The sequence below is a fragment of the Struthio camelus genome, chromosome W, assembly GCF_040807025.1.
Source record: "Struthio camelus isolate bStrCam1 chromosome W, bStrCam1.hap1, whole genome shotgun sequence".
Lineage (NCBI taxonomy): Eukaryota > Metazoa > Chordata > Aves > Struthioniformes > Struthionidae > Struthio > Struthio camelus.
In genome coordinates this window covers 20994975-21016059 of record NC_090981.1, presented here as the reverse complement: position 1 = coordinate 21016059, position 21085 = coordinate 20994975, and the positions used below count along the sequence as shown (strand labels likewise).

Here is a 21085-nt window from a genome sequence, read left to right as displayed (position 1 = left end):
AGCTTTTGAAAAAGATAACAGCCAAGGTGTGTAAAGGTGATGAACTAGAAGTATATTCTGTTTGTATTTTTTTGAAGACATTTGACAGGTACAGCTATAATCTATCAAAAAAGACTTAGCAGTTAGAACGCATTTAATCTTGTCAACGTTATAGAGACTCTGAGCTTTAAAATCTTAAGCGTGATGGACCTAAACATGGTAGACCAAGGCACTTGGAGTGGTAAACCTGATAGATGACAGAGATGGTTCTGTTCAATTCCAGAGCTCATTACTCAGTGCTAAGGTGCTGCCAGCAAGAAAATCTGTTTTCCTTTTTTACTATATGGATATAAGACAAAATGTTAGGTGGTTTTACTATTTATTAAATACTGCAGGTGTGGTTAACTGACCTTGGTTATGTGCCAGGGTCATGGTTTAGTCAATGTGTTCTTTATTTAATTGTTTGAAGGTGTATGGTTTTTACCATGATATGATGACATGTACAGAATATTTAATGCAGTTTTCTATATCTGATAAAGGCAATAAGAAGGTAATTTTCTGTAGTTAGTTGAAATCTGATGTTCCAATCCAATGTGTTCTTAAAGTACTATGTTTTGGAAATTATAATGTAAATTTTTACTTTTATGTTAGGAAAAGCTAAGGTTGCATTGCAAAAAAAGGGGTCCAGATGACAGGTTACACTTTAGACTCCATTTATTCCATAGCTTAAGTATTATCATAAATATTTTTCTGACATACTCTAAATGTAAATGACTAGATTGTGTTTCTAGAATGATTTAAGTTTAGTTTTTAATTAAGACTTCTTTATTTAAACTACTGTAAATTTAAATTTTTATTTAACTGTACCCAAGACTTGAAAACAAAGGTAGCTTTTAAACTAAACTTGCCCTTTGCCCTTCTAGGCAGATGTATTTTCACCTGTTCACGTGGGGTCAGAGATTGTTTTTTCAAAAATATTTAAAAGTTTACATTCACAAATACAAATTAAGTTTTAGTTGTGTACATTTTTACTTTATGAAAACGAATTAAGTTCGTAATAAAAAAACATCACATAGCATTTCCAAAAATATCTGCTATATGTTAAGGTAACAATTTCCACCTTAAATCATTTTAATATTTAACAGTAATAATTGAACTTAATGGATTGTGTCTGGACAGCATGGACTCAGTTTGAAAAGGAATGTAAGAATTCAAGATGAGTTTCTGGTGTGATACTTCAAAAGTGGGTTCAGAGTGAATTTTTTTTTAAATCATGTTCCCTTGGAGACTTCGTAAAACCTCCCTTGTCCTACGTTCTTAGTATGTTTAAATATCCCTGTCCATCAAATGCTTTGAAAGAATTCATCTCGGTCTGCTCTGTGTTCTATTAGAAATCTAGATTTTTTTTTTCAAGTTCAACTCTGTGTAGATTTTTAATGAACTAATTCAGGTTTAAGAAAGTACTTTTATTACGTGCTGTCTAAATGGAAGTGAGAATTAGTGTAGGAGAAGACAGGAGAGGCCTTCCCATGCAAATTTAAGCAGAAAATACTTGTATTTGAAAAATATTAATACTAACAAGTGATGACCATAATGATTTGTCAACAGCATTTTCATATTAATGGTGCATGTAAAACTTAGTATCTCATTTTAAGTGTTTTCCTCTCTGATTATCTATATAAATTAAAATCAGTACCTTTAACTTATCAGTACTTGAGGATTCATTAATCTATTGAATTTTTATATTATTTTTATTGATGAGATGGTGTCTTTACTCCTGTATGTGGCTTCCAGTCCTATTTTAAAAGATTATTTAAAAACTCTTGAAATGTATTTTAAAATCCTGTTTCAGTTTACCCTTTCAAAAGCTAATGGATAGGTTCTGTTTTTTAAAAAACTTTAAATCTTTCATAAGCCAACCTATTTTCGGAGAAATGGTTATTGAAGCTGATACTACCTTCATTACTCCTGTTGTGTCTATAGTTTTTTACAAGGTTTTATTGTTGCTTTTTTGTGAGACAGAAGTATTTTTAACTTCAAATCAGGTAAGAATTTTATGTTCATTGATCTTAACCCTTTATAATTGTATTTTATCTTCCTTTTACAGATGGAATACCTCAGGTCTACTATTTTGGCCCATGTGGCAAATATAATGCCATGGTGCTAGAACTACTGGGACCTAGTTTGGAAGATTTATTTGACTTGTGTGATAGGACATTTTCTCTTAAAACTGTTCTTATGATAGCCATCCAGCTGGTAAGTAAAATACAGCCATGCATGTTATTTTGAATGTTCATTAGAATACTAGGTCAGTTTTTGAAAGACTAAATGCACGTTTGACTTGCTGAAGACTTGTATTTTCCATGATTTAAGTTGCTGTTAGTGGTATTTGAGTCTTGTAAAGAGCCTGTGGTAGACATTTTTATCAGGAAGACCTTACACATGTTACTTTCCTTGCCTTTTGTTCTAGTTTTTCCAAGAATCACTGTGTGAAAATAGTATCGTTGTATTCTGAGTTCTCATATTTAATCACAACCTGAAATCATGAATTCTAGTATTTTTTTAGTTAAAAGCAAAATCTTCTTGATATACAAATACTTTTAATCTATTAAAGTGGTTGGATGATGGGGATTCTTAAATAACATTTTTTCCTGGATGTTCTCAGACATAAAGAAAAAAATTTGAGAAATACTAACATGGTACAAATTACTCAAGATTTTTTCATGTTTTTTGAAGTATTTCATGGTATACTTTTCACTTGAGTACAGAGAGACAAAGCTTTGTGTGTTTGTTTTGGTGCAATATGTTTTTAAGTCTTTCTGAAATATTAAAGATCCAGAGCCTCCTCTTTAAATATTGGAAGAGTTCTTCCTCGTGAAGGGTAAGAATATCCATAGAAAACACTTCCCTAACTGCATAAAACAAAGGTCTGAAACTAGCATTCAGCTTATTTAGGGCATTTATAAATAGTTCATTTTTAAATCTGAAATCATCACAGATCTGAAGTCATCATTAATAATTGCTTTTCCTTTCCAAATACATGAACTTTAATAGGAAGTGATACACCTAGAAAGGAAGTTATGTGGATACTGATGACTTTCTAGTACTTCTTTATTTTGCCATCTACATGGAGCTTTATTGCTTACAGCTTGATGACATTTCTGGTTATAGTTTTAATGAGCACAGAAGCTTGTTGCCGGATCTCAAAAATGATCAAGTTTTGTGACTTGTTATATAGTGATTCATGTCTGACTTCAAGCGTGAAAAGTTTTCTGTACGTGGTGCAGTGTATCCACTCAAGGCGCATGTGCCATTTTCACAAACTTTATCTGGGAGTTGCCATGGTAAGAGCAATAGCCCTTTGATTTTAAAGTTAAGAGGGTAATACCCTCTAAATATAAAGCTAATGTAGAAATAAGTAGCTTCTACCACAATTTCATGTGGCAATCTGAAGCTTAAACTAAACTTTCTGTCGTTTTTTCCTTTTATTAAAGATTTCTCGTATGGAATATGTCCATTCAAAGAACTTGATTTACAGAGATGTAAAACCCGAGAACTTCTTAATAGGACGACCTGGAAACAAAACCCAGCAAATTATTCATATTATAGATTTTGGTTTGGCAAAGGAATATATAGATCCAGAAACAAAGAAGCACATACCATATCGAGAACACAAGAGCCTTACAGGAACAGCTAGATACATGAGTATAAATACACATTTAGGAAAAGGTACGTGTGCTTTTTAAGTGCAGAAACAAAAATTCAACAGCTGTCATTATTTGTGTAAAATCATCTTGTTTTCAAGTTGTAATTTTTCTCAACAGTCTGTAGTCATTAAGAACTGAAGTTTCCTGAACTGTGCAAAATTATAGTTCAGCTTCATTAAAATATCATTTATGGGAATAAGGTACTCTGGGTCTCTAGTCATCATGGTCATGTCTCAGCAAATAGCTACAGTATTTACATTTAGATCTTTGTAGAAGAAAGATGAGGGTTTTTTTGTGCATCATAACTTCACATTAGAAGTATCCCAAGTTTTTAAATATGTATTTAAAAAAAACAGTCAAATGTCACTGCATGGTAAAGACTTAATAGAATGCTGCTTGAATCGGTGATCATGTTGCGCAATGCTTATAGTTCAGAAGTACTTCATGTTAAGATGGCAGATGTGAAACCGTCGACTTTTTCCTAATAGCAATAAGGGAGGGATTTTTATCAGTAAAATCACACACTTGCAGCTTATATAGAGAGCTGTTGTAGCTGAAGAAATTAAGTTAAAAACATGTGGTTTAATTTCATCTATTTTTCAAAATGTAGTCTTGAGATTCCCCCAAGAGGCTAATCATGCACACATGCTCAGCCTTTTCCCTTTTTTAAAAAGGAGTTACCTTGTTTAAAGGTACAATTTTATACCTAACAATGTGGGACTCATCTTCCTATTTCTGCTTTTTCTTTTCAGTTCAAAATTTATATTTTTATGATAGGAGAACAGAAATTGCTCTTGGTTCCTGCTTCAGTCTCAAAATAAATCAGATTGAAAGACTTGTCTTTCACATGTACTTATGCTGGCTTCAGATATGCCTTTTCCACGAAAACGCAGAGGACAACACTTAGTGTTCAGTGTGTTTCATGGCAAGTGTAGACCCATCTTTACAACATGACCTTCAATAGTGCTTTAGTACAGTAAACTTGGGGAAATTTGCAATATCTCTAGGCAGGTTAAAGAATACAGAGTTCTTTCAAATTAAACAAAAAATGCAGATGTTCAAAACAGAAGACTTCAAGTAGGTACATTTAAATGATGATGAAGAGGTAATGTTTTTGTTGACTGTTCCAAAGAGTATTGATTTTAAAATGGCCAGAGTTTACTTTCTCATTTTAAATGTTTTGAATTGTGGTATCACCCGACTTGCATCTCTGCATCCTCTGGCTACTTTTTTTATACAGTGCAGCTGAAGGGTTTCATTTTATTATGTGCAAACCAATTCTGCTGTTCAGGCCAGACTTTGGCATGGATTAGTCTTGCTTTCTCCCATAGATTCCCAAAGCAGCCTCAAATTTCTCTTTGAAGTAGGGAGAAAGAGGCAGGTATATATATGCCTGTTAGATATCCAAAAATAAGATCAGCTGTGTGTATCTCCAGATAGTTAGAAGTTTATAGTCAGAAATAACTGAATCAGACAGTTGCTGAAAGGCTACCCTAATTACATCTGGTAAGAGTTACAGTTGCATACTGTTCTTCACCTACATCTAAATAACTTATTACATACTTGCACAGTTTCAGAGAAGTGGAAAAAAAGCTGCTATTTAATGAATAACTGCCTTGCCTTTATATTTGATACCTGTTTTCTGGAGTCGGTCTTGAAGTTGCTTTTTAAAAATCTCTTTGGTAGTCCTGCCTCTTTGAAACATCTTCACGGGCTGGTTAACTTCCTTAAATATATGTTCAAAGGGGAAGTTCTAAAAATAAGATATAATATTAGTTGCTTCCCTTTTTAAAAGTGGGAAATTGCACTTTTCTGCTCTCTTCTCGGTTTTTTGGATTTGCCTCTATAATGAGTGTTCAGTTAAATACTTGAAATTTCTACTGAATGGTTGAAACACTGGTGTGTGTGGTTCCTGGCACTTACACATCAGGAATGCATGTATTTAAAAAAAAAAAAAAAAAAAAAATTGCTTGCCAAAAACAAGCATGTGGAATATAACTAGGCCTTGTGAAAAGCATCTGGGATGCTTAGCTCTAGGAGCATCTTGGAATATAACTTGTTTGGCTAAGTATACTAAACAGGTTTATATGTAATGAAACATCTGTGAAACAGTTATCCAGTCTACTTTTTTTAGCCTAAGGCCTTATACGTAAGCAGAAGCTAATCAACGTACTCAGTTTAACTGAGTCATATTGTAGTTGAACTGATAACATGAGATGGGTGAGAAATACTTTCCTTTAGCTGGCAAGCTGAGCCTTGGTAATTTGGGGGGACTTTTTTCTCATAAATCTTCCAAGTTTTCATATGTAGATTCCATGACAGTGTGTCCTTCTCCAAGCTTTTCAACCTCGGAAATCTGTCAGTGCTTGTTGTGCTTTTCCACTCAGTTCTTCACTTAAGCAATATTTTAGCCTCTAAAGTAAGAGGCATAGTGAAAGATATATTAATGCACACTTTGCATAATCAGTGTTTGAAAACACAAAATACAGAATTAAAGATGCAAATTACCATGTTTGAAGTTTGTAGTTTTAAAGATTACTTATTAGTATTCATTCTCAGTAGTTTATTCTTTTTGTTTAAGTAGAATACAGTGGTAAGAAGTTCAAAAATGTACAGTTTTTAATAGCTTATATTTGAATTGATGGAAGTGAGTTTTACAAGATATGTGCCAGTTTACTGTAGGGTCTGAATGATAGCATACAACTCCCAGTGTCTTAGCACATTAAAGTTGGACCACTTAAGATGGTGCTTACCTCTAAAAAGAAGGATTCATGGCTGGTAGTAGTCATGGGAAGGAAGACCAAATGGCTGATAAAGGAAGTTATAAACTGTTATTGATCTCAGCATTAGATTAACCGAACCTTGAATTCAGTTTACTGAAATTAGACTGCACTGCAGCCAGCTATGTTTCAGGGGCTGCTTCATGAACTGTTCAGTTACCCCTAGTACAGGCCAAGAGTTTTGTGGTGTAAGGGGGAAGTAGACTCTCAGCTGGTCTGACTTTCCTCTTCCACAGCATGTGAGCTAAAATCTCCAAGGTGATTTGGTTTGAGACTTGCTGCTTCAGAGCTGACAGCAATCTTTGCTTTCCAATCTCTAGCTGTGTGTGTGTTTTGGGGGAGCCTTTCCTTATCTCAGCTGATACTTCAAAGTATCAGAATATTACCCTCATTGTTTTGTGCTGCTTGAAGTGCTGACTTGGGACTCAAAGTGTCTCAAAACTGAAAGGTATTGGGTGTGTGTTTCAGTAGCGGTCGGTTTAAAGATCAGCATCTGCATCTGCCATAGCATCATGGCCACTGTTGTTCCTTTCCTGATTGCAAAAGTGTTTGGAGACCCTTGGCAACTGCAGGAAGATCCCATTGGTGGGCCACTAATCCTCAAAGAGGTACAGAGCAGAAAATGTTTCCTACTTTTCTTCCATGTTAGATTGTGACTGTTCAGTAACTACAGCCAGAAGTTTGTCAGGTGGATTAAAGGATTATTCATGACCTTGTTGATCTAACGTTTGTTAGAGGAGATGGTCATGACCTCAAATTCATTTTGTTATCATATTTGGGTTATATAAAATAGGGAATCTTTTTCCTTTTTCTTTTTTAGTTGGACTGTTTCTGCAAAGGTTTTGAGACTACTTCTGAGGACTGACCTAGTGGAAAATTTTTTGGCCTTTTACGCACACTGGAAATGAAATACAGTATGACAACTTTATTTCAGCAGTTACTTTAGTGTTTGAAATAGGGAAACTTATTTTCATCTTCAGCAATATTTACTAGAGTGCTACAATATTTTCTAGTTAAGAGCACAAATGACGAATTTCTCACTTTTCCAGAGGTCTTGTCAGCATTGTTGTGTTAGTGGGTTTTGAACTTCTTGATCGGAAGCTGCTTGGAAACTAAAATAGGTGTAGAAGTGTATTTCTAGTGTTTAGGTATAATGAAGACTCCTCCCATCCACTCACCATCCAAAAAGTGTTTAAAGATGAAATTGGGACCTTGATAGACTTGTCTACAAGGATAATACAAGGATGTGTAAAATAGTAACTCAGCTATTTTAAGCTTGTCATATTTGCTAGATCTACTGTTCTTAACCAGGTAAAGATTTAAAAGACTGCATTGTATTTATGCCATATTAAAGACAAACAACTTTAAGATTAGATGAAGAGATTTTTCATGCTAACAGAGCATGAATATTTCCTATATAATATCATGAATATTTAACACTAGACAGGAACATTTTTTTAAAGCTTTGTAGCAGTGTTTGAACTTCCTAAATATAATTTTTAGAACATAAGTTCCTCAAGTAAAGGGAGCAGTCACTTTATTTTTCATTCATGATGTATTGGGTTGGGATCAACCTAAGGTAACACAATCACTTTTAAAATTAAATGAGCCTTAGTCCTTAAATAACATACCTCCTACCTTCTGTTGTATCACTTAAGAAAATAAATCAAAGCTGGTAACTAATTGGAGAACCAATGAATTTTGAAGGGATTTCATGTTTGGTATTACAATGGTAACCTAGTAAATGACACTTCTCCCTGACCCCAGGGAGGGCCTCTTCTGCTCCTTAGGCAGAATCTTGTTTGCTGATTGGATGGGTTTATTTTCATTTAATGGTTCCTTAACCTTTAAAGCAGCCTGTGTGCAAGTTCTGTCAAATTTAACTACTATGTTATGGATATGCTTATGCCTCTCAACTATGATATAGAACTGAGAATGTGGGTGGGTGTATACTACTAACCCCTCTGGCTGGTTAGCTGTGACAAAGCTAATACTCTTTAGTAGTAAGTCTTGCTTCACTGTAGTATGTCTCCTTCTCAAAGATATAGGCAATTCATAAATGTAAGCAGAAAAAGTGAGTCTGAACCTTAGGGTTCTCTCCGCTCAGAGCGGTGAGCGAGTCTGATCTGACTTCCTCTCGATTTCAGTATTTTTCAGGCATTTCATGGGTGATGGAGAATTATTAGTCCTGTAATCTCATAGGCTTCTAATACACACTGAACAAAGTGAATGAGGCTTTTATTTTCAGACTCTCTAGGTTTTGTGTGGAGTTTGGTTTTTGTATGTTCTGTGATTCCCCTCTGAAAGTTTAAGGTTTCGTTCAGGTAGCAGCACATACAGAATGCTGAAGCTGTTTAATTCTGTTGTCCCTTTGATATTTCTCTGTCTTGTTGAGACTGGAATATAAGCAACATTTAGCTCTATCTGAAAATACTGACACTGAGGCTTTTAGGGCAATGTTTTCAAATCTGAAGGTAATTCCTCCAGCAACTTGAATGGTCTCATAGCAAAACTAATGTGTGTTATGGCTTTTTGATTACCCAAGGTGTCAGCTGACCTTGTGAAAAATCAGTACAATTTGACTAGAGAGAGAGGTTTTCAGATTCTTTTATAGGTTGATCTGAAGTACACATTCATTGAACCCTAACTTGATCTATGTTATTACGTATGAATGAGAATGTTTTCCTTTGCTCAATTATATTTGAAGATCCAGAGTGTTTAAAACTCATAGCAGGTACATAGTAACTAACAAGACTTTAAATGATTGCATATGTTTGTACAGAATTACCAAGGCCCGGTATTCTGAGGTGCATACAGAAGATGACATACCGTTACTAAACATTCTGTAGCCAATTGTTTCAATAATTTTTTTTGTTCCGGAAATATGCGTTTGATCAAGTGCTATTAGGGGCTGTGTAGCAAGCTGGGTAGTTTGAGTGTTAGGTAGGAAATATTTCCCATATCTGGAAAAATAAGGTGGCTTTGCTCAGATAGCTATTTGTTTGAAGGATGTAGAGATATTCCACAGCCCTTATCAGCATGTGACTGGTTCCCTTGTGCACATGAAGTAATCTCTCTTGGGCATAAAGTTATTCCATGATACTTTTCCTGTCCCCTTTTTTCAGGAAGGGAGAGGGAGATCCCAGAGAATGCAGGTTCTGACTGGGAGCTAAAGGGAGACAAACATTTACTTCTGTAAAAATTCTAGGATTTCTTTTGTTTGCTGAAAATGTAAATATATAAAACTTTGGGGGGATTTTGCTGGTATTTCCCTAATTTCAGAAAAATAATATACTGGATTTTTCTGTTTGTTTAGTAACTGATCACAAGAAACTTAGCAATTACAGCTTCATGTGACTATAAAATGGATATTTTTAACATCCTCTGCAGGACATGTGCATACGTCCTTCGTTATATTGATCTCCTCCTGGTAGTACATAATTATTGAGGAGTCAGAGATTAGTCATTGTGTGATGAATGTCTGAAACTCTTTTGGGGATGAAACAGTTTTGCTTTGTAATGCTAGCTGAAAGGCCACATGCAACCTTTTTTTTTAAACAGCAGTTTTCTTCAAAGAACTTAACCTTAAATGATAGGCCTGCCCTGTTAGAATTGTCTTATGTCCTAGATTTTAAAATCAATTTTCTAAAGACCAAACTTTTCTGAAATCCAGAACAGCAAACATTTCTATACTGGATCAATCTTAATGTGTTTCTAAGCATAGCTTTGTTCACAGTGCATGACAGCACTGAAAACTATTAGCTTAAATCCTAGAGAAACTCCGAAGAAATGTTTTCTGTACTTATGGGCTGTGCTTTCCAGCCATGGCCATTCAGAAGTCCCAGCAACTTTTTCTTGCCACTGAAGTGGTGATGCCAGGAGGAAGTCCTTTTCCAGACTTAGGACCAGCACAGCAGGTTCACTAGTCTCCTTCTCTTACCACTGAGTCATCACCTGATGTCAGGGACATTAGACGGGCCTACGAGCAGGGTAGACTCGAGAACTGACCTCACAGACACAGCAGGTGAAGTTTTAGTACCTCTTTTGAGGCTAATGCAAAGCAGTAGTATAGCAAGCAGAGCAAGGGTTAAGTGGAGCGCTGTGCTCTGAACAGTGGTTGACAGATATGGCTTGTAAGCAACAAATGGGATTGAAAATATGGTTAGAATATGGTTGTATGTTTTTATTGCAGGGATTTTATTAATTGATTTTTAATAATTAAAATAACTTTTCAGGAATAATAAAAGTAGTCATTTGGCTTTATGCTTAATAGAGTAGCTTCACAGTCGTGTTCTGACCAGCTATCAGAACTGTATTGCCACAGAGAAATCAATATGCTTGAAGTAAATTATAATTACGTAATGTTATTGTTCAGATTAGTATTTCAGAGATCCTTAGGTTTGTAGTTCTGATATTGGTCTGCTTTTGGATAAGTGTTAGCCGAATAGTCTTTTTTCTATGTAAACTTGGAAAATCCTTGTTTGTATGTAACAGTGCTTCTAGTAAGCGCTGCTTTGAGATTCTAATTGACTAAGATGATAAAACTCAAATTCAGCATTTGCTAGTAAATTGCTTTGCTCCCTTAAGGGTACAAGTTAAAATAGGATTTTTCCTTGAAGTTCATGTTTTCCTTGTATAGCAATGTGGCATACAATGTGTGCTTATGGTAAAATTGGCATACAACTTTGTTTTTCAATTTAATGATTTTGTTAAGAAGGGGATGCTATTGTGTTATTATGTAGAACTGTACTATTTTGAATAAGACTCCATTATCACCAGGTGAGAATTTTAAAAATCAGTTACGCTAAACTTCTGTAGGTTTACAGTTCAGATCATGTAGATAACCACTTGCCCTCTGTTCTGTGATTACAGTAAAGAGCCTTTATATCAAGCCATGTGATCACCTCAGGATCAAACCTGTGCTTTCTGTTCTTCCAAACAAATAATAAATTCCTACTATTTCAGCATTCCTGTAGCAAGCAGTAAAATACTTTCTTTGGAGGGGGAATACAGTGCTTATAATAGATGTATACTGAAGACTGACTGTCTTACTTGTCTTGTATCATGGTTACTTTACCAGGTAATTTATGCAGATGGCTTAGTCTGAGGGTCTAGTTCTAATTAAACTCAACCTACCTGAGTCAAGATGATTAATTTGTCTGTAGTTTGAAAGCTAAATAATGGGTGGCCGGTCAGTTTCTGTATCATGTAGCTGGCCTCAAGTGACTCTCCTTGAGAGAGAGTATTTTTTGTGCCCTAAAACCTTATTTTCTGTCTGCCGTCTTATGACTACATTACCTTTTGGGCAACAGATCCTCTCAATCTCATTAAATTAGGGTCAGTGTACTGATCTAGCCCTAGGATCAGTGTACATCAACAGCTCTTCCTCCAACTCATATTCGAAATCCTTTTCTCTACCAGTTAATCCACTTCTAGTTTTTTTAGCTTTCAGTGAGGTCCTTCTCTTAACAGTAGCAATATAATCTTTGGGTTTCCTGTTTCTCACATTTACTCTTGGGAGTTCCATCCTAGAGGAAAGGGTATTTGACTGTTATTTTTTATCACTCTAAGGTGATCAGTGAAGGACTCTTAAGTGTGCGTTCTGAATAATAATCCAAAAAAATTGAAATATTAAAGAAAAATGTATTTGCATAGCAGAAACTTGTGAAGGCATTGTGAGTTTTGAATGGCATATCTTAGAAATAGTTTGCCTACAGAAATGTCTCACTGTCCAAAGTTCATTTAAAAAAACCCTCTTAATTAGAAGTCATTTCAAGATAATTTTTGAAAGTTTCTCTTTTCATGGAAAAGGCTCTCAGTGAAGGAGCAGTGGCTCAAAAATAACAAGCCTTTTAAAGGAGAACAGGTTATCTTTTCATCAACATGACCTGTAGAAGTTAATGCAGAGAAAAGGAGTTGTTTTCCCTTAGCAAAGACCAAATAGAGCTTTTTGATACCTTTTTGTGGGCTATGCCTTAATACTGTTCACAGGCCATTGACTGCGCTTCTCACTTTATGCTTTGCCACTGTCTCCTTGCAACCAGTGAACTCTCTTAGGTAAAAACAGGTTCATGTTGCATTGTACAAAATTCTGTCACAAGCAGTGCTCTTTAAGTGCTCGTTATCTTGTCAACATTTCCTTCATGTACTGACATCCATCAGGCGTGGAACTCTAATATTAATTCCTATTCTCTCCTCATGTACACGAATGCATCAGTGTGGCACACAGATGGTATGAAGCAGCAAATGGGATGTTGCAGGGTTAGCAGAGAGCTTCAGAGAAAGCACGTTGTCTGGAGGGTGCTCAGTTACAGCAGTGGCAGCAGTGGGCAACATCAAGTGTTGGCAAGGGAATTGGAAGCCTGGAGAAGAGTGAAAGACACCTGTGTGCAAAAGAAGAATGTCATATCCCTGACAGCTGTGTGGTGAAGGGAGGGGTTAGTTGTAGTCCATGCTCTGGATTACCCAATGTTTCACTGGTATTTCTTTATTCATTTGTTAGTATGTGTTTACCTAGTGTTCAAGTGTGACCAAGGTAGGGCTAGAAAACAGTAAGAAGTAAACTGCTCTTGTTATATTGAGTTAAGTATTGTTCAGATGCTGTGTGTTTACTGTAATATTTTAGGTTGATCTGATCAGTACTAGATTGGCTTTATTGAACTTAATGTTCAAAATGTAACTGAAATGATTTTTCATCTGCTTTTCTGTTCTATTTCTCTCCCTGTCAAAGGCATGGCCATTTTATTTTTGTGAAAATACTGAATAGAAGGATTGTTAATATTTGGGTTTTAGATCTTCTGTTGGGGACTGTGTCAGAGGGAAGTAATGCCCCTTAATACCAAACATAACACACTAATTCCTCTTTCCACAGCAGTGTGAAATGAAGTCGGGTGATAATGTAAAGTCTGTTTCCTACTAGTTCTTTAAAGACCTTGACTGTTGTGTCTATATTACGTTGAGAGTTCCTAAGTGTATTAGATGTTTAAAAATATGACTACGCTTTGAATACATTGCATCATGTGTTACTTTACTGTTTCATAAAGCTTCTGTAAGCTTTTTGAAGGACTTCAACCAAAATATGAATTCTGATTGGATGACTACCACTTCATGACTACAGATAAATTATTTTTGTGCTAAAGTTTCTTATGTAACTTAGCTTTAAGTCAGCTGTATCTGAGAACAGGCTGTACATACATGCCTCATTGATGCTGCTTTTTGATCAAACAAGAAGACTTCTTGGCCTTCTTCAGAAGACCTTTGGCTAACTCAGAAATCCCATGAAGGGATGCAGCGAAATGTACTATCTTCTCTGTTATTTTAGAGGGAAAAGTGTGTTCAGTTTTCTTCAATTGTTCTGCAGTTTAAATCTACAACTAATGCATGAAAAATGAGAAGAGAATGCAATTGGATATGTAAAAAAGTCAAAATATACTTTAAAATGGGAGCAGTTTCTTATGCCAATGTAATTTGTTTAAAGTACTGTTGATGAATATACCAGCAGTCTGCATCTGCATTTTCTGTTTTGGCTCTGTTCTTAGTGGCACAAGAAAACCACATGTGCAGTATGATTTCAAGCACTCTATACCTTTCAGTTACTTTTGTCATTTGGAAGCTAATCTTGTCAATGTAAAGTTATGCAGATTTGTTGTCCTAATATTTGAATTTTGTTTCAGAGCAAAGTAGAAGAGATGATTTGGAAGCTTTAGGTCATATGTTTATGTATTTTCTCAGAGGAAGCCTTCCATGGCAAGGTTTGAAGGTAGTGATTTTTTTTGATATCTTCACCTCCTTCCTGTTTTCAGATCATCAGCTTTTATTGGCCTGATCTTTTTCTTTTGGAAAATTTGTCTGCAAATTGTATGACTTCAGAAGATGTTTTTGTTCTTGTATCCTAGGCTGATACATTAAAAGAACGTTATCAGAAAATTGGAGACACAAAACGAGCAACACCAATAGAAGTTTTGTGTGAAAATTTCCCAGGTAATGTCTGTTAATAAAAATGCTGTGTGCAGATCTGAGAAACAAAACTGGCATGGATCATTTTTTATAAAATTTGATGTTGTAAGTAAAATAAAACAATCCTTTCAAATACTATTTTATGTATTATGGTAACAGATAAGAATTGTCCTTTGAAACAGCAGTAAATTAGTGCTGGTGTTTTTCAATGATAGTTTCTTCTAAAAGAAATATTAACAATATAGCATGATACATATTCTTACAGTGATCAAATAGTTTATATTATTCAGATATAAAATTTTGCAAGCCTTCTCGACTCTAAAACTGATACTTATTTCAGATCTCAAAAAATGACCAACTCTTCAGCTGGTACATGCTCATTAGCAACAGCTTGAAATATTTAAAACAATGAGTTGCAAGTAGTTTCAGGTGATGCTTGCTGTATGGTTGTCCTTGAACTTATGGAGCATCAATGAGGTGTTAGACTTGAGAAAAGCAAGCATGGCATTTATCTTTTTAAAGCTGGAGAAGCTGAAGAATTGCAGTTCTGGGGTGGGGATTCAAAATGAAGTAACACTGTGAAAGATAATCAGGAGATGATTGGTAGGTAAAATAGAGCTGCCAAGAACAGCTCATGGTAAACAGATTAGATTATGTTTTATGGCAAGACAGATCTCGTGGAGAAAAGAGGCAGATGCCCTATGTAATAAGACCCTCATCAATCAAGAGGAATCTACTGTGGGAGGAAAGATGTAAAACTATCTGAAGTACTTGAGTACTGGTCATTGTCATATTGAAAGCGTGACAAGGGATTTCACAGCGGTCTGTACTGGGCCTGCTCAGTATTTTTATGAATGCCTTGTGTAACTGTTTATTAAACTTGCAAATGATAAGTTTGAAAGGCATAGCTTGGACAGTGGAATTAGAATGAAAGGATCTTGACAAATTACGAATATGGTCTAAAAATATAAGATACAGCACAATAAGGATGCATTTTAGGTATTATGTGAAAATATGATCAAGTACAGATTGAATTAGTGGGCACAGTGAGGTTCTTCAGGTAATGATTTAAAGGTCGGTCACAAAGTGAATGAGTGAACAGTGTCATACTGTGTTAAATACACATATATATATATATATATATACACACACACACACCAGACTGGATTATATACACAGGATATAGCCTGCAAGATGGATGAAATACCATTTCCACTCTACTTAATACAGTGAAGCCTCAGCTGAAGTAGTATGTCCAGTTTTGGGGCCTGTGCTTCAAGAAAAAGTATCCTAGTTTAAAGGTTTGCTGTAAATGGAAGTGAGAATACTTATAAGTCATATTTGCGAGACCTCTTGAAGACTGAAGGAACAAGGATTGTTTTAGCCTAAATAAGACTGAGGAAATGAGCGTTTTCTGTACCTTTTGACTGCTATAAACATGAAAGGAATCTGCTGTGTCCCCAGCAGAGAAGACAAAGTAATGGACTTAATCCAAAACAATTAAGTTTAGCCTTAAACCCTTATGTTTTAAATACAGCAAAGAGCTGTCTGGGACACTGGAGCTTTTCACTGGAGCTATGTGAAAACAGATTGGATAGGTCTATAACTGATTTGCTATGGGATAGAGTGGTGTACTAGCTGACCTCTCAAAGTTCTTTCCAATGCTGTGCTATTAAGCAGGCCCATTACTGACTTTCTGATGCTTTTAATTTCATATTCTCAGGATATAAAAGATTTTCCTTCAATTTTTAGATTAAAAATTGATTAAAAAATAAAAATTTTCAGATTAAAAATTGAAATCAAATGAAATTGACTCTTCTAGTACAGAACTAGAGCAAATGTCTGAAAATAAACTTCTATTGGTTCACAAAAGTAGGGAAAAACCCCTGTGTGTTGGAATATAAATCTTCTGGATCCAGTATTGCATGCTTATTTTTCTGTAGTTACTAGCATGCTTTTAAAAATATTAAATCTAGTTTGAGCCTGTGTGGTGCAGTTTCTGCAAATAGTTATGGATAAGAATAGCTCCATGTATGTGGTGGACTACGTGTGCCAAAGTTAAAAACAAGTACACAGCTGTTTACGGGATTAGGCCCAAAAATGAAACAGGAAAATATATTTTTATCCTGGAGAACACACAGGTAAACTTCTTAGAGAATCCATATCATAATAGCTGTATTCTTGCATGTGGAAGTTCTTGCATTTCAAGTGTCCGTAGATGTTGTACCTTTGCCCTGTCATGCTTCCCTCTTACAGCATGGAACATAATGAAAAGTGCATCTACCACCTCTTCAGTTCCTTTCAGTAGCTAACTCGAGTTCCAGAAGGCAAGAGAACTCGGTACTTTCAGTGAAAGATGCATTTCACATGCAACAAAAATCAAAGCATCTTTTTCATCCCATGTTGTATGGGATTGTACTGTCTTTGAGAGGTGCCAACATGGCTGCTCTTTCAAGCCATAAATGAAACGTGAGTGAGGACTCAAACTCTTGATTTCCGCTTCAACTGTGCGGTGAGGATCTTCTCTGATTTTTGGACTCAGCAGGTGTTTTGTAGCAGGTTCATCTGCATTAAATGGCTCAGCTCCAGCCTCCATACCACTGAAGGTGCCCCTTGTATCCTTTGAGTCTTGGTTTACCTCAGGAAAGGTCCATTGGTGATGTGTCACACTTCTCTTCAGCTTCTTCAAACACTGACCTCCTCGGCCTGTTTAATGGTTGAAGAGTCTTGCTTGCCTGCTGAGTTGGACCTTTTTTGCTGAGAAAGCTTCAGTCACTGCTCCGTCTGCTTCTGCCCAAACCATAGTGCTTAATGCTGTGTTTTTAGCAGAACTGATTTATTATTTAGTAGCTCTGGGTGACTTGGTACCATCCTCCTATGCTGCAATCCGGACAACACCAAGCTGTGTCCCGACTTTTTGTTATCAAGCTGGTCTGGACCCTTCACCTATCCCTTGGTTTCTACACTACTATCTCTGAAAGGGCATAACTTAGCGTAAGTCAGCCTTAGCACTGCCTTTGAAGTTTTCAGCCTCCTTTGTGAGGAAGAGATTCTTTCAGCGCCTTGTCTGTACTGCAAAACATTAGCTTCTCCTCTTACTGGAGTGTGATGTGCGGGGTAGAGTGAGAATGCTGTGATACTGTTGTGCTGCTCCTGGCATGCATGGCTCTTCATGGGATTATTGGGTGGGGGTGGCATCTTTTTTGAACCTTATTTTTCCTCTGACTCTATGGTTCTGTAGTTAGGGTGCCTTGGGACCACTCTGAACTACCTTTTAGGCTTGAGTGTGAGGAGTCATTGCTTTTCTTTGATTGGGTTGAGTGGGGATGTGGTTCACTCTTCTTCCATGGATGACAAAGGATCCTAAGCAAGTTACTTAGATTTTGAGTTCTGCCTGTCCGTCAAACTTGTGTCCCTGGACTGAGGTAAAATGCTTCACCTTGATCTATTTCAGAGTGTGAGCGGTTCTTACAGTGCTCTGTTCCAAACCACCACCTTGTGATTTCTTGTCTGTAATGGGAATGTGGGGATGGATGCTGTCTGAATGAACCAGAACTTCAGCATGGTTAGCCTGTTGTTCTGTTTGCTACTCCAGTACTTTAGTTCTTTCTTATGGTGCCTGTTAGAGTGGAAAGACCTGGAGGACTTCGTCTTTTGTGAAAGCTGGGTAACTTTTATCTCTTCTCACCATATGCTGCTTGCTTAAACTGCTGTGTTTCTGCAGCCCCCTCCTCAGTTCATTGATTCCTGAAGGCATTATTGCAAATGTGATCACCTGTCTGAATAGTTTCTCAATGGGAGCTGAAGCCTGTGCTTCAGCTGCTCACCGGCCTTCCCTTTCAGCCCTTGGATTCTTGTCTTCTCTCCATAAGGCTGGCTGTTCCTTATTGCTGTTGTCTCAGAAGGGTGCTGGACATTCAGTCCCTTGTGGCTTATGTGGTTCCTGATAGGAGCTCTGTGATGGCTTGCTCTAGGCTCCTGCCAGGAGCTGGTGCTGGAGTTTCATCTTAATTCGGAGGCTCCTTCTGCTAGTGCTCAGTCTGTACTTTATCCTCTTAATGACTAGGACAGTTCTTTCCTTTTATCTTTACATGTCCAGGCCCTTTCACAAACCTCCCTGGTTGTCTCTGCTACTGAGAGATGTGAGAGTTCTAGAATTGCCATGTAATACTCACACAAATGAATCTCCATTTGTATGCTGACCTGCTGTTTAAACAGTAGTAGTAAACTTCTGACACTGGTCAGAAATCATTCTACAAGAGCTCAGACAATGTCAGTCCTTCTCTGTGGTGTGTCTGTTCTGGATATCTGCCGTTTCTCTGCAACACCTTCACTGAATTGAATATAATGCCTGAAGCATCCAGTGGTGCTGCAGTCTTCTGTCATAAACAATGATTGCTCAACGGAGAAGACCACACCAGGTATTTTTTGTCAGAACAGCTGGAATTGCCCACTTCAAAATGTACATGTAGATCCTTCCTTAAAGAAAGGGGAAGTTACTTTCCAGCAACAGGTGTTCTTTGAGACATAGTCCACCCTGTATGTTTATATGCCCCCTGCCTTGCCTTTCCTAAGGCTTGTTTTTTGTACAGTTTCTTAGAGGGGGTTGAAAAACAAGCAAACAAACAAAACAAAAAAAGGCATTTCCCTCTGTACCTTTCCTGTTGCACAGAGCATGAGGTTGGAGAAGTTGGATGGAAGATGGATAATTTCTGCAGGTAATACAAAAGCGAAATTAAGGGAATTGACGTGGTAGGATGCAGGTGTATTTTCTTAGGATATATTTAGAATGCGGCAATGCATCTTGAATACTGTTACTGCTAGTAACTTTCCTTTCTGATAACTTACAGAATCATGGCAAACAACTGTTCGGCTCTTATGGTGAGAGGCAGAAGAAAGGGTTATTTTAATAAATACTGTTTTTAGTGAGCCATTGAAACGCACGTGGCAATTATGCATGTTTCTTATTTACATAGAGGAAATGGCTACATATCTACGTTACGTAAGAAGGCTAGATTTTTTTGAAAAGCCGGACTACGACTACTTACGAAAGCTCTTCACAGACTTATTGGATCGGAAGGGCTATATGTTTGATTATGAATATGACTGGATTGGCAAACAGTTGGTGAGTACAATTAAGCTGCTAAGATGTTGGGTTTTCTGGTCGATTTTGAGACGTTGTTAGTCTTGAATTATGGGATACAAGTGCTTCTCATGCCAGCTGTTAGTTATAAACAATTTCCATTACAGATATGTTTTCAGATGTTACCTACCTCTTGGCCTGATTTTTTTTTTGTACTGAATCTCTTCCTGAACACTTACTCTTTTAATACCAAACAAAATCCCCTTTTGGTCTTGAAAAAAAAGTTGTAAGAATTCAAATTTCTTTTTCAGCTGAACAAAGTTTAAAACTTTGCAAATGACTGTTGTCATTGCATGTATTTGCTTGATTTGGAAACTTTCACAGAGTTTTTAAAACATTAAAAAAAATCACTTTGCACCTGCGATTTACACCAGATGTTAATTGTGGAGAAAATGTGTGTACGTTTTATAAGCACTGTTTCAATGAAATATGTTGTAGAAAATGAATTTTCACTGCAGTGCATCTAAAGTTACAGCAAATATACTGTGGTTTTGCTTCAAAGAAATGGTAAAATATGAATTTTTCAGGAACTGGAAGTTATTTTCTCCTTTTTTAATAAGTAGAGGAGAGGTTATGTGTGCATAAATTCAACAATTTGAGGTTATATTCTCCCAGAGACTGGCACAAGGAACAGCAGGGAGGAACTGTGACATTTTATTGCTAATACCCTTTTTAATGTTTAGTATTAAAATTTGCTTTAAACTTCTCTTTAGACTTTCAGTAGAATGTCCCATAAAGAGATGCTAATTGCAGAGATCTCATAGAAAACTGACACCTGATAATACTCATGACTGATAATTTATGCAATTGTGTAGTTGTTCTGAGTCCAGTCTTCTGAATAAAGCACAGATGATTTTTTCATTACAGAGTTAGCTGATAAAGTTTAAAAATGCTATACAAGTTGCCTTTTGCTTATATTTATAGTAGTTTAGATAACTTTTAAGTAAATAACTTTGTAATGTAACAGAAAGTTGTCATAATTATGTTAAATTTTAAGGAATACAGAAAACAAGATTTGCTTTGTTTTTTTGTTATTAGTGAATATCTGCTGCAGTTTTACTTGATAATTTGAGATTATAGCTGTATAACAATTGATGACAGATTTAGACATTAATTTGGATTACAATGCAGTAATTTTTGGTAAGACTTAGAAAATTTATTTTTTTTACCAGTTGCTACATAATGTTTATATTTGTAGCCTACTCCAGTGGGTTCAATCCATTCAGATCCTGCACTGTCTTCAAGCAGAGAAGCACATCAGCACAGGGATAAGATGCAGCAATCCAAAAATCAGGTAAACCACTCATGTGAGATTAGCAGCATTACTTTGTCTTCTATCTAATGATTTGTGCTAAGTTGCTCTTGCTTCTATTAGAGCTCTCCAAAATAAAATTGACTCCAACCTTTTCTGTCTGTTTCTCTTTGGTTTGGGTATGTCCTTGTTAACACATTTCTACCTCTGTGGACCTTAAAGCATCCTAAGAGGGTGCTTATTTTGGTGCTGATATAACTTACCTTAG

At 36.2% G+C, this 21085-nt stretch overlaps 1 protein-coding gene across 6 annotated transcripts in view; it reads left to right on the top strand.

Annotated features, from left to right (window-relative positions):
- LOC138064042 (casein kinase I) overlaps window positions 1-21085 on the top strand; it is a 79421-nt gene that overhangs the window by 42215 nt on the left and 16121 nt on the right. For all 6 annotated transcript variants that reach the window (XM_068924718.1, XM_068924717.1, XM_068924714.1 and 3 more), the window contains 6 exons: window positions 2087-2235; window positions 3474-3708; window positions 14140-14225; window positions 14362-14446; window positions 19399-19547; window positions 20764-20859. In XM_068924718.1, coding sequence (XP_068780819.1) covers window positions 2087-2235; window positions 3474-3708; window positions 14140-14225; window positions 14362-14446; window positions 19399-19547; window positions 20764-20859 — 800 coding nt within the window. The remainder of the gene's footprint in view (window positions 1-2086; window positions 2236-3473; window positions 3709-14139; window positions 14226-14361; window positions 14447-19398; window positions 19548-20763; window positions 20860-21085) is intronic.